Source organism: Lutzomyia longipalpis, chromosome 1 (assembly GCF_024334085.1).
Source record: "Lutzomyia longipalpis isolate SR_M1_2022 chromosome 1, ASM2433408v1".
In the NCBI taxonomy this organism is placed as follows: Eukaryota; Metazoa; Arthropoda; class Insecta; order Diptera; family Psychodidae; genus Lutzomyia; species Lutzomyia longipalpis.
In genome coordinates this window covers 5,737,470-5,749,628 of record NC_074707.1, presented here as the reverse complement: position 1 = coordinate 5,749,628, position 12,159 = coordinate 5,737,470, and the positions used below count along the sequence as shown (strand labels likewise).

The 12,159-nt window shown below is 37.4% G+C and overlaps 1 protein-coding gene across 1 annotated transcript in view; it reads left to right on the top strand.

The window, feature by feature from the left end:
- The window catches only part of LOC129786641 (cell adhesion molecule Dscam2), a 41,525-nt gene extending 30,469 nt beyond the window's left edge, over positions 1-11,056 (top strand). Inside the window, exons 18-33 of the mRNA XM_055821767.1 lie at positions 137-281; positions 435-583; positions 700-885; positions 1,498-2,010; positions 2,181-2,324; positions 2,564-2,722; positions 3,755-3,901; positions 4,013-4,723; positions 4,830-4,955; positions 6,183-6,492; positions 6,721-6,884; positions 7,107-7,364; positions 7,493-7,720; positions 7,837-8,020; positions 8,851-9,039; positions 9,255-11,056. Coding sequence (XP_055677742.1) covers positions 137-281; positions 435-583; positions 700-885; positions 1,498-2,010; positions 2,181-2,324; positions 2,564-2,722; positions 3,755-3,901; positions 4,013-4,723; positions 4,830-4,955; positions 6,183-6,492; positions 6,721-6,884; positions 7,107-7,364; positions 7,493-7,720; positions 7,837-8,020; positions 8,851-9,039; positions 9,255-9,306 — 3,665 coding nt within the window. The 3' untranslated portion in view covers positions 9,307-11,056. The remainder of the gene's footprint in view (positions 1-136; positions 282-434; positions 584-699; positions 886-1,497; positions 2,011-2,180; positions 2,325-2,563; positions 2,723-3,754; positions 3,902-4,012; positions 4,724-4,829; positions 4,956-6,182; positions 6,493-6,720; positions 6,885-7,106; positions 7,365-7,492; positions 7,721-7,836; positions 8,021-8,850; positions 9,040-9,254) is intronic.
- Positions 11,057-12,159: the final 1,103 nt, after the last annotated feature.

Here is a 12,159-nt window from a genome sequence, read left to right as displayed (position 1 = left end):
TATAAAACTACCTACATCTACGCGATGTATGTTCCCAATTAAATCCAGAAGCTCAATGTATTGTCTCTCATTCCATAATGTTGTGTATGATGTTTTCGTGAGAAATGATGAATTATTTTTCACCATTTCCACACAGAACCCGTGAGATTTGAATATGCAATGAAAAATGTCTCGTCGCGACGCAACGATCCAGTTACATTGAGCTGCGTAGCAATAGGTGATGAGCCTGTAACTGTTACGTGGTCCCACAATTCAGCTAGGATAGATCTCAATAATTATCGGTGAGTGATGGATGATGGGGTAATTGGGTGAAATATTTAAGGGATAAATCATTGGCAAAGAAAAAGCTCTTCGAGACTATGTAGCTTCTCTAGAACAAACACAATCTACTTCTCACATACATATATCTCTATTATACTTCCCTCCCGAAATAGATTAAGTATAGCGGAGATAAAGACTGAAAATGGAGTGAACTCCCAACTCTCAATAAGCCGCACAGACCGACATGATTCAGGGCGGTATAAATGTATTGCGGAAAATCCCTTTGGCCGAAGTGAACATACCATCTTTCTGGCTGTTCAAGGTACATTTATACCAAATCCAACATCCCTAAAAGAGAATTATTCATAGGGATTGTACGTATACAATAAGAAGATTTTTTTTTTCTTTTTGTGCACAACGAATTTTCCGCACACACAGAGCGTCCCGATGCTCCGGCAAATCTGGAGGTAGTTGAAGTCAAAAGTCGCACAGTGAAGCTATCATGGAGGAGACCTTTCGACGGGAATAGCCCCGTTCTCAGTTACTTAGTTCAGTACCAACCCATAAAATCACTCCATAATCTCCCACCCACTATACACACAACCGAAGCTGAATGGAATTCAGGTAAGACAAAAACAACTTCCTTATACTTTTTTTATAAAAAAAATAATTTGTTAAACGGAAAAAGCTTTATTTTAAAAACTAAACTCAAACAAATTTGCAACTTTTTATTCTCTCAAAAGGGATTCTAAAAAGAAAAAAAAAAGAACATTTCAAAAGTTTGAAGTTCAATGAGAAAATTCTATTATTTTACTCGCTAAATTTATTTGCTTTTCAAATTTTCTCACAAAATTTATACAATGAGCTTTTATGCGGAAAAGTTTAACAAAGTTTATAGTTATGTAGATTTTGAATTGAACTCTATTTGCACTTATTGGAAACTTTTGATTTTTCTTTTGAAAGATAAATGGAATTATTTGTGAAGAACTTTTATGTGGAATGAAAACTGTAAAAGTGGATGAATATGCATAATAAACCCTTCAAGTTATTCATTCCATTATTGGTAAACTGTCGGACTTTGAAAGCTCTTTCACTCAAACTCTTATGTATAGTTGAAAGCTCGATGATCTTTATGAAAATATTTTATTTAACATAAAGATTACAGAGTTTTGAAGGAAAAATTTATTTAATGAGCTTTATTGAGGGAAAATGTTGATGAATTTCCCCAAACTTTAGGTACAACCGTAAACGTGTCCCTACCAACTGTTAGTGGGTCCGTAACGATAGACGGTGAACCACGGGAGCAGGCAATTGTGACGGGATTGTACCCAGCTACGGCATATCTAATTAGAATGCTGGCAATTAATGAAATTGAGAGCAGCTCATTCACGGATGCCTTAATCATAAAGACACAGGAGGAGCCACCCGTTGAATCTCCGCAAAATATCCAAGTTCAAACGGGTGGGATGGGTGAGTTGATAGTAACTTGGCAAGTACCGCCGAGGGATTCGTGGAATGGGGAACTCCTTGGCTACATGGTCAACTATACAGAAGACAAACAGACTATTAACTACGTGAGTTCAAGTGGCGCCACAAATAACAGCATCAAAGTTCGGGGCTGGGCAACCACAAAAACAACCATATCCGGACTGAGAATGTTTACGAGGTACTTGGTAAGGGTGCAAGCGTACAATGGCATCGCGTCGGGACCGTGGAGTCAGCCAGTTATCGGTACAACTCTCGAGGGAGGTAAGTGTAATAGTTTTGCCGCGTCACCCAAAAAAATAAGGAGTAAGGGATGTTTAATAATGAAGAGGAATTTTTTTCTTCTGTTTCTCTCTCTTGTGGTTTTTACTGCGTGCCAAAAAATATGCTTGGGGATGGAAAAATAAAATGTGTATGTATGTATATAAAAACAGTTCCGGAAGCACCACCGCAGAATGTAACGTGCTTTCCGGCCGGATCTCAGAGTATTCGGGTGACATGGCAGGAACCACCTTCACATTTTCATGGTGGCATCATTCAAGGATATAAAATCCTCTACCGTCCATTAGTGAAACAAGGTTAGTCCTCAAGTGTACCGCACCATATTTATTTTTTCCATCCCACCCACATACTCATGCTATACACCCGCCCACACAAGGATTGGTTTGTCATCCAGTGAAGGCGGTGAAATGTTATAGTGCATGAAGAACTTTCAACAGTTTCCACCCTTTGGAGAAGCAAAAAGAGATATCTTCTGCCATGCCATAATATCCAACTTTCAATATTTGTGCGGATTTCTTCCCTTTTATCTTTCCAGTTGAATTGTCTTCAACGACTGAAGTGAAAAGGACATCGAACATGGAAACCCACTTGCACGCTCTCTACAAAGCCACAAACTATTCTATACGTGTGCTAGCATATACCAAGGGTGATGGTGTGGCCAGTGATGCCAAATATTGCTCCACAGAGGAAGATGGTATCGTATATTAAGTTCAATGAGTTTTACATAGATATTCCCCCTCATGTTGCACACAACCCAATGAATATTCACACGGTCAATGTGCATTTTCCCAAAGCCAATAATATTTTAAGTGGTACGCAATTTCAATTTTATCCCATTTCTGCGAAATTATTTCCCAGTGAAATGGCACAGTGAATTATTCCACCACTTTTATGCATCGACGCAGGGACATTTAAATTTTTGTTTATTCAATCCTGCATTACATTTTGGGATTGCTGTTTCATTAACCCGCCACTTATGGGGCGGAAAATTCTCTCATGCATTACCAGGCAGGACAAGCATACTGTTGGTCGTCATTATCCTTGCGAAGATTCATAGTTTAAAAAAAAATCTTTGTGATTAAAGCTTCTAAAAAAAATCTAATTTAATGGTAAAAGAAGTTTAACATTTTGTGAGAGAAAAAATGAGCTTTTTGAGCTTTTTTTTATTCAGTTTCACCTCCACGAACTCTATTTGAAAGGTCATCAAAATACTATGTATGCAATGCGTGTGAAATTCCAACTAATTGATTATAATCTATTGAAATTATATTTTCGCAAATGGTCCACATTCACCTAATTTTATTATAAGGCAATCGGAAATTGCGGAAATGAGCAAAATAAATCAATGAAATACAATTTATGTCGATTAAACAAATAATTGACCTATTTTTACTTTTGCATCTTGTTGTGCATAAAATTTTACAATAGATTACATTTTAATTATTATTGTTGGTAGCGGTTAAATGTTATGCCATACCTATATGTACCTTTGTGTACGCAACCCGTCCACAACATCCCCAAATATTGGGGATATTTATATACATATCGTGGGAAATTAAAAAAAAAAAACTTTATTGTATTCTGTTGGTATTTATACTATATTGTTATTATTTGTTTGAACTCAATAACCAAAATTGGGTGCAACATTGAAGAGAAACAATATAACGAGGGGAGGAGAATGTGTGGGTGAATATATATATTAATTGATATTGCAAATATTTAACAGTTCCGGATCCACCGGCTAACGTAAAAGCAGCCGCACTGACAGCGGATTCAATTTTGATTTCGTGGCTTCCGCCAATACACAAAAATGGCATCATCACAAATTACAATGTTTATTGCCGGGAAGCTGGACGAAAGGGGCAAGCAAAAAGTACATATCTCTCTGTATTTATTACCATATATCTGTATGAAAATTTTCCTGCAGCACTCTCAGTAGCATATACCCACCCGAATTTGCACAATCCCCCGATTCTCGTTGCAGATCATTTGGTACGTGTGGATGAAAATGGAAATCCAATGACTTTCGAGGCACGAAATTTGCAGGAGAATCAAATGTATGAATTTTGGGTATCCGCCACAACGGGAAGTGGGGAAGGTGAACCAACGGCCGTAATTGCCCAGGCCACAAATACAAGAGCCCCAGCAAGAATTGCCTCATTTTCCCAAACACTTCGACGTGCTGTGGGTTCGAGTTTGGTTCTCGAATGCTTGGCGGTTGGTAATCCAACGCCACGCACACGCTGGTTCACCAGAGACAGACCCGTGACATTCAGCTATTTCTACGAGGTTACCACAGATGGAAATTTGAAAATTCACAGCATCGCAACGAGCCTCACGGGAAATTATACATGCCAAGCCAAGAACCTCTTTGGTCACGATGAAATTGTCTACACAATTGTGGCAATGAAAACCCCCAGTGCACCCCATTTAATTGTCCAATTCTCCACGGAGGATAGTATTCGGGTGACTTGGGAGCCGCCAGATGATGGTGGTGCACCAATTCAGGGCTACGTGCTGTCCTACAGGACGGGCGACAGCGGATGGACCAAGCTTGATTTCACACCTGAGCAAACGAGTACCACCATCACGGGACTCAAGTGTGGCAATCAGTACATCTTGAAAATGATGGGCTTCAATCGTGTGGGTGATGGGAATAGCAGCGATGAGATTATCGTTGGGACAAAGGGAAAAGGTAAGGGATAATTGGCAAACAATACCCCCTGCAAATTGCTTGGAAGTGTATACATAGTGTGTGCGATGGCACAGTGTAAGAGTTTTCCATTATAATCTATTAACAGTATCCACAGCACCAGAAGAGAAGGATTTTATCCAAACAAATGCCACTTGTGCCAGCATAACTCTGTCTCTCTGGAATAATGGGGGTTGCCCAATCCATCATTTCTCCGTTGAGCATCGTCCACTCGGTATGTTACTGACCTACCTATATTACATACATATATACTTTTACATATGTACAATACATATACATATCCAGCTACTGTCTCTTCCTTTTATGGCATTATTACGTCGAGCATTACACTTGGGAAAATTTAATGTTTAATCGAATTAGGAGAAAGCTAAAAGCAAGCTTTTTCCTGATTGAACTTCCCATTAAGTTTTGCATTAAGACGAAAATCTCTACTTTCATTCCAATGTATTATATTCTAAGTTGTAGTTATATATAATATTCGGTTAATCAATTATGTAGTTTGTGTAGTTTTAGCAACACACGAATAAGAACAGCAAAATGAGTAAGAGCTAAGAATCTTTCTCTTTTTTTTATTACATTGAATTGAATACTTTAATTAATGGAGGCGCCTGGAAGTATCTAACTTCAAGTTTGATGATGTTAAGAAGAAATAGCAGTGGAGGCGCCTGGTTATTTTTTTTTCTTTTTAATTCTAATTACAACTAAATAATGGGCCTTATTCAGCGACCAAGAAACCCTTGAAATTCGCTTGAAATCTTGAAATTTCAGTACAAAATTCAAAGATTTCAAGGGTTTCTTGGTCGCTGAATTAGGCCCAATGATTGATTTAAATCTCAAATTGCTGCAAATGTTTTTAATCTAATTTTGCAATCTTTGAGACATTTTCATCGTGCACCGCTGCAAGTATAAATGGAAATGTTTGATTTTCAAAAGTTTATTTTAAACTTTTGAACAGAGAAAAGTCATTCCATTGAACATGAACTTTACCTTTGATTCTTTTTCTTTCTTTGAAACTGTCTAACATTCTAGAATATGTTAAGAGCCATAAATCACATTGATATTTCATTCATGTCCTTTAGTTTTTTTTAATTAATAACATTTTTAATATTTCAAAACTATCAAAGAAAACCATTTTAATAACTTTTTTTATAACTTTAAAGTAAGACGGGAAAACTAGAGCATTCTTTCACCTAATTTTCCGTCTTAATTGCCTCTTACATGAAGCATTAAACAAATAAATTTCCCAAATACATAAAACCTGAAAAATTAATGTTCATGACCATCTCAATGTGAAATGAGAAATACAATGTTCTCTATAATGTTTCTGTTGTACAACATCAGTGAACCATATATCCTGGGAAATGCCTTATCTACCCCCCGCCCTTTTCTCTCGCAACATATAATCTTGAATGTAATATATTATCACGTGCGTGATCTGCAGGTACAATACGGTGGACAGTTGTCAGTTCTGATATATCAAATTCCGAGGAGAATCGCGAAAAATTGCTATTTTGTGAATTTGCACCGGCAACATGGTACCAATTACGTGTCTCCGCAACAAATGATGCAGGCAAAACGACGGCCCAATTCAATTTTGGTACAACCACTCTAGACGGTGAGCGCGTGGCACCACCAGAGGTATTCCCATCGGAAAATGACTTATCCCATGAGATAGCCACCGTGTCCGGGCAGCGAAATGTTCTACCACTCATTGTTGTAGTCATTGTCATTATTATAGCACTCCTGTTGACGTGAGTAGATTATCATTTTATTCCTGTCGCACACAATAATTATTAATTAAGCACCAATTACCATTTCTGCGTGTTCATTTTACTAATTATGCGCCCTACCCCCTTTTTTTGCATCCCACCACCACACTCATCTGGGAATATGCTAACGCGCAATATGCGACTTCCTGGGTGGATGATTCTATAATTTTTTTTCGGGTCCTGCTGTTGTGGAATTCATGCATGAAACAGTATGCTAATTCTACGGCATCGTCGAGCATTCTGTGGACCATCAATGAGTGGCTATGAATCTCGTGCTATACCGAATGATATAAAGGAAGAGCACGAAAATAGGAGGAACCAGCAAGTTTATTCGGCATCACCTGTTAAGACAGTTGACAAGGGAAATGAATCCGGTAAATGAATCACTCTTGAGTTTTATTGAGCAACATAAAAGAAGTGCACGTACCGCCTTAGTTCATTTATCAATACGTCACCTCCCTCCCATCTATGCTTTTGTACCTACACCTACTTTTTTTCTTTTATGTACAATCTTCAGTATATATAATGTACTAAAAGCATTGTGTTTTTTTTTCCTCTTTCTTCTTTCACGGGTCTGGTGAATTTTCCCCCCACAGAAATGTATGAAATTTCACCGTATGCTACATTCAGTGTTGCTGGTGGCAGAACAAATGCCTCTGGTCAGGTGATGAATGCTAAAACACCGACACGTGGTGTCACCTCATCCACCTTAGACTACACTATGCAATTCAAAACGTTTGGCCATCCGGATGGTGATCTCAATGCCACGGCATATCCTGTGCTCCCATCTTCCGGTTTTGGCCACGTTAAAGGGAAATCCAGTTGGCACAAACAGCGCTACTACAACACAGACGGTAAGACCATTATATGCGATAAAAAGTACTTTCCAACATTGAATATGTGGCTCAAGTATGAGATGCAAACATGATAATTTTATCCATTACTGCACCATCGCTAACCACCACCAACCGCCCACATTCAGATGAATCAACATTGAGTAAAAGTATGACAGTGGTGGCAGGAAGCAGTCAAATTCAACCGCATAGAATGAAAGGAAGTAGAGAAAGTGGCAGTCACGATAGTCGCCATATAAATAGAAGTAAGAGCCGCTCAAAAGAGAATAGGGATGAAAGTGAGTCGGACACGAGTGTGAGTCCCATCAATGAATTTTCCAACGCACCCACCTATCGTGTACCCGTCAAGTCAAGAGGTAAAGTATTCAAGCGGAAAATGCAATTTTTCCCCCATTCCCAGAAACCCCCATTTAAACCACACATATAATTCTCATTTTGGCCAATACCTACATAAATATGTTGTGTTGTATAGATATGTTTCGACCGGATTCAAGTACGGAATCAAATAATGACAACTCACCCGTGGCCGAGCGCAGGAGCAACACACCGAGGCATGTGCTACAACCGGAAGCGAGAAGTAGATCCCGCCAGCAAGCCCCTATTAAACCACGCGAGAGTCATTCGATGGACATGTTGCGCTCTGGAAGTAACAACAGGTAGTTCAGGTACCTGAATCCTAAAGAGTGTTAGAACTTTTTTATTTTCTATATGCCATCCACTTTTTTTTATTCTTTTAAAGTTTTCTTTTGTTTTTTACGTGAGAAAGGGGAAGAAGTTTTCTCTCTGTGATTTTTTTCTTTTCAATGGTTATTGTTTTTAAATAATTTCTTGGAGAAGCTAAAGCTTCAGTGTTGCAATAGACGAAGAATAAATATCATTGGGAAGTTAATTAAAAATTTCAAAAAAAAGCCAATCAATGCCATGGTTTGATTTTTCCTGAGAAATAACACCCACAACCACAATTTTATTACACAACAAAGTTTAAAACTCTAAAAGTGATGTTGTGATGTGATATGTGGAAGAAGATATCAAACATCCAATGAATTGTACAGAAAAACTACCAATTAGTTTCAGTGGAAACGCCTGATAGATTATAAACCAAAGATCTCTATGGAGACCCCGAGTTCCACCAGGCGTCTCCATTCACTTGAGAGTGATAGGAGTGATATAATCATTAAAATACTCTTCCACTTTTTTTTTCCTTCAACTCTTTCAAATCAAGATGTGATGATGCAAATGAAATTATTGATGGGAAAATTCAATTTGCATTTAATTAATTTATGTGGAGAATAGTGATGCCTTTAATCTCAAAACTATCAGTTGCAGTGCAATTTGAAACTCCATTTATGGTTTACGGGGTAATGACTTTGTGTTTTGTCAGAGTGGATACGCAAATTAGAATGGAATTCTCGTTATTGAGAGGGTGGTTTTCGAGAGGGGTACGTAGGTAATTATATTGAAATAATACAAATATTTCTCTTTGCAGTTTCAACAGTGAGGTTATACTTGAGGATGGACTTAAATTTCACCCACCAAGTGGGTTTACGGATTCACGTGAATTCAGCGAGGCAGAATGTGATAGAGAACGAGCTTTAGACTTAGAAGTACAAAGGGTAATGGAGAACAATGATATGCAAAAAGTGGAAAGAGAAGAATTAACCTCACTGTTGGCCAGGTAAGAGGATTAAATTGTATACTATATACCTATACCCACCTACCTAATATAGGTAAATCCATTGTATATATTGTAATGTATTTTCATTCGATAAATATTTCCCATTATCTCTGATATTTGATATGTATGAAAACAAGCATATTAGATCATCACTTTGTCGGTTTTGTAGATAAAAGCTAAAATTTGCATATGCTTCCATGTCTGGGCAATGGAAGGTATCACGAGAAGAAGGAGAAAGAACGTCAGGAATATACAATTCACGTATGAAAATTTCACAAACTTGTTTTCCACCTTGTTTGGCTTCCTACAGCCGTGATGGAAAGGATATGGAAGCGACAAGAAGAAAAGCAATTTTCAAGCGCCAAACACCCACATACATAAACGAATTGATTATTCAATAAATTATAAAGACAACAACAACAACAAAAAAGAATCCCAACAGGGCAAAAAATTGCCGCTACGCAAGATATTTTACGCGAAGGTACTATAAGTTTCGTCTTTTGTACAAAAAAAAAATAGGAAAAAAAAGATCTTGATACAATAATATTAAAAAAAATACCCTCAAAACTCCCTTCAATGCGTGTAGAAGAAATTAAGAAAAAATTAAAATCAAAATTTAAAAGACAAAAGGACGAGAAGGATCGTCTGAATAATGTTCCACCTGAAACCAAATCTTTTTAGGTAAAATATAAGTACGAAATGATACGAAAGCTGCTGTATCAATCGTCAAGCTCACCCTGAAATGTTATCAAACTTTGAAAACCTTTTCCTCAAATTTTTTATGAGCTTTTAAGGCGGAATTTCAAAGGGCTTCGAAAGCTGTTTACAAAGGAGTTTATATGTTTTTTTTTATGTGGGCTAACTTCTCATTTGAAGAAACAGTAAGAACACACTTAATCTTGAACAGAAACAAAATGTACTGGTAAGCTGACCAAGCTTACGAGAGCTGTGTTTCTTTCAGTGTACCAATTTTGTGAGAGCAAATTAGAGCGTAAATTAACCTTTGGAATGCGGAGGCCTTGGTAGTTACGTAGAATGCGAAGGTGGGGTCGTTGAACGACCCCAAAAAGAAGGCCAATTTTCTCCCAAACTATACAACCTGGAGTTGTCGGGTTAGTGCCTATAGATTCCTTATATAGTCCTCTTGCACTCTGCACCACAAATTCGCCGCCCTAAAATACTTAGAAGGAGATATTAGGGAAAAACATTTTTCAATCATTTTTCACAATTTCTTTTTGAGAAATTTGCTAAGAAACTGCAATTTTTTTTTCACTCTTCCCCACATTCCCCTAACTTCCCGCAAAGTGATAAATGGCAATATTTCTCGAATATTCTTTATTGTTTTGCACATTTACATGCTTCTAATTATGTTTTATGTTGTTTATGCTCTAAAAAATTTTCCGCAGCATGACCGTTACACCAATTTTTGAATTCCCTTCTTCTACATTTTCCTTAATAACTTTTCTTGTGGTGGTCGGATTGAGCTGAAATTTTTACACAACCTCCTCAGATAACCAAAGAACTTATTTCCAAAAGATGGGAATGGTATCTTTTATATTTATGGAGATATAACACGAAATATAGCGCTGGGGTCGTTCAACGACCCCGCTCCGCATTCCAAGGGTTAATTTAAATACGCGCAAAGTCGGGAAAAGTTGAAAAGTCATACCCTAAGAAATGTTTGGAAGGCCATATCTCGAGAACGGATCCATAGATTTTCATAATTTTTTTTTGTTTGAAAGGTCTTGAAGTCAGCTATAACATATCGAAAAATGAGAAAAATTTATGTCGCCATTTTCGAAAAATTCGAGTTCGAAATTTTCGAAAACTTTGTTTTCGAGTTTAGCGCCTCTTGCGGTCATTTCTCGAAGTTGCAATGTTCTAGACATTTGTAGGGTTTCTCGAAACCTTTCATTTGCGCTTGAGTTGATCGAAATCGGACTTGTAGAACTCGAGATATGACATACCAAATTTGGAGGGCTAAATCTCGAGAACGGATCCATAGATTTTCTTCATTTTTGGCATGGAGCTAGATAATATGGTCAGCTATAACATATCAAAAAATGAAGAAAATTTATGTCGCCGTTTTCGAGATATTCATCGAAAACTTATCGAAAATTTTGTTTTTGATTTTTGGCCCTCTAGCGGTCACTTTTGAAACTTCGGATGTTCTAGAGAGTTGTAGGGTTTGTTGAGAGCTTTCATTTGACCCCGGGTTGATCAAAATCGGTCAAGCCGTTTTCGAGTTATGGTCGATTTTCGATGAAAAATTGTGGCGGCCATATTGGCTAAACGGCTTGACCGATTTTCGAAAATGAGGTATCGTTGGAAAGGTCTTGATGGCCCCTACAACATATCAAAATTTCAGATTTTTAGCTATAATAGGGGCTGAGATATTAGCAAAACAAAATTTTGAGGTTATTCAAAATGGCGGACGGGGGGGTGGGGGGGTGGATTTGACCTCATAATCGGATGTCTTCCGGTCGATATTTAAACTTTGCCGTTTACCGCAAGTCTCTATCTATCACCGTTCTCTCGCAATTAGGCGATAGGTTCCGGCCGGACGGCCGGACGGACGGACGGCCGGCCGGAAAAATTTTTTTTTGGCGCATACGTTTTTTGGAATGTGGGGACCCTAATTCGTGCTCATCCCAAGTTTGAGCCCGATCTGACGACTTTCGATTTTGCTCGGTACACAAAAGCTGTGTCTGAAAGAAACACAGCTAAAATGGAAAATTAGCTGAAAAAAAGAAACGGAAAATATTTACAAAAAATAAGACAAAATAACAAATATGACGTTTTAAAAAGCAATTCCTTCCGGACTTTCCAATTAATTCTTATGGAAAATTGGAAGGTTCTTTTACGAATTCTTCTCCTTTCTTTTCTTCAGAACATTACGCATAATTCTGAATGTTGTCACAAATGAGGGACTTTCCCTTCCATATAGTTATGAATAACCTCCTTTTTAAAATTATATTTTATCAAAGTTTGGCAACATATTTTGGGTGCATAATTGTAAATTTTCTACCATAACAATATTAAAATAAAACTCTTTGAAAAAAAAATGAAAATAATTTCATATTGAGATTAATTTAAAAAATCTATTTATAAAAATTTATT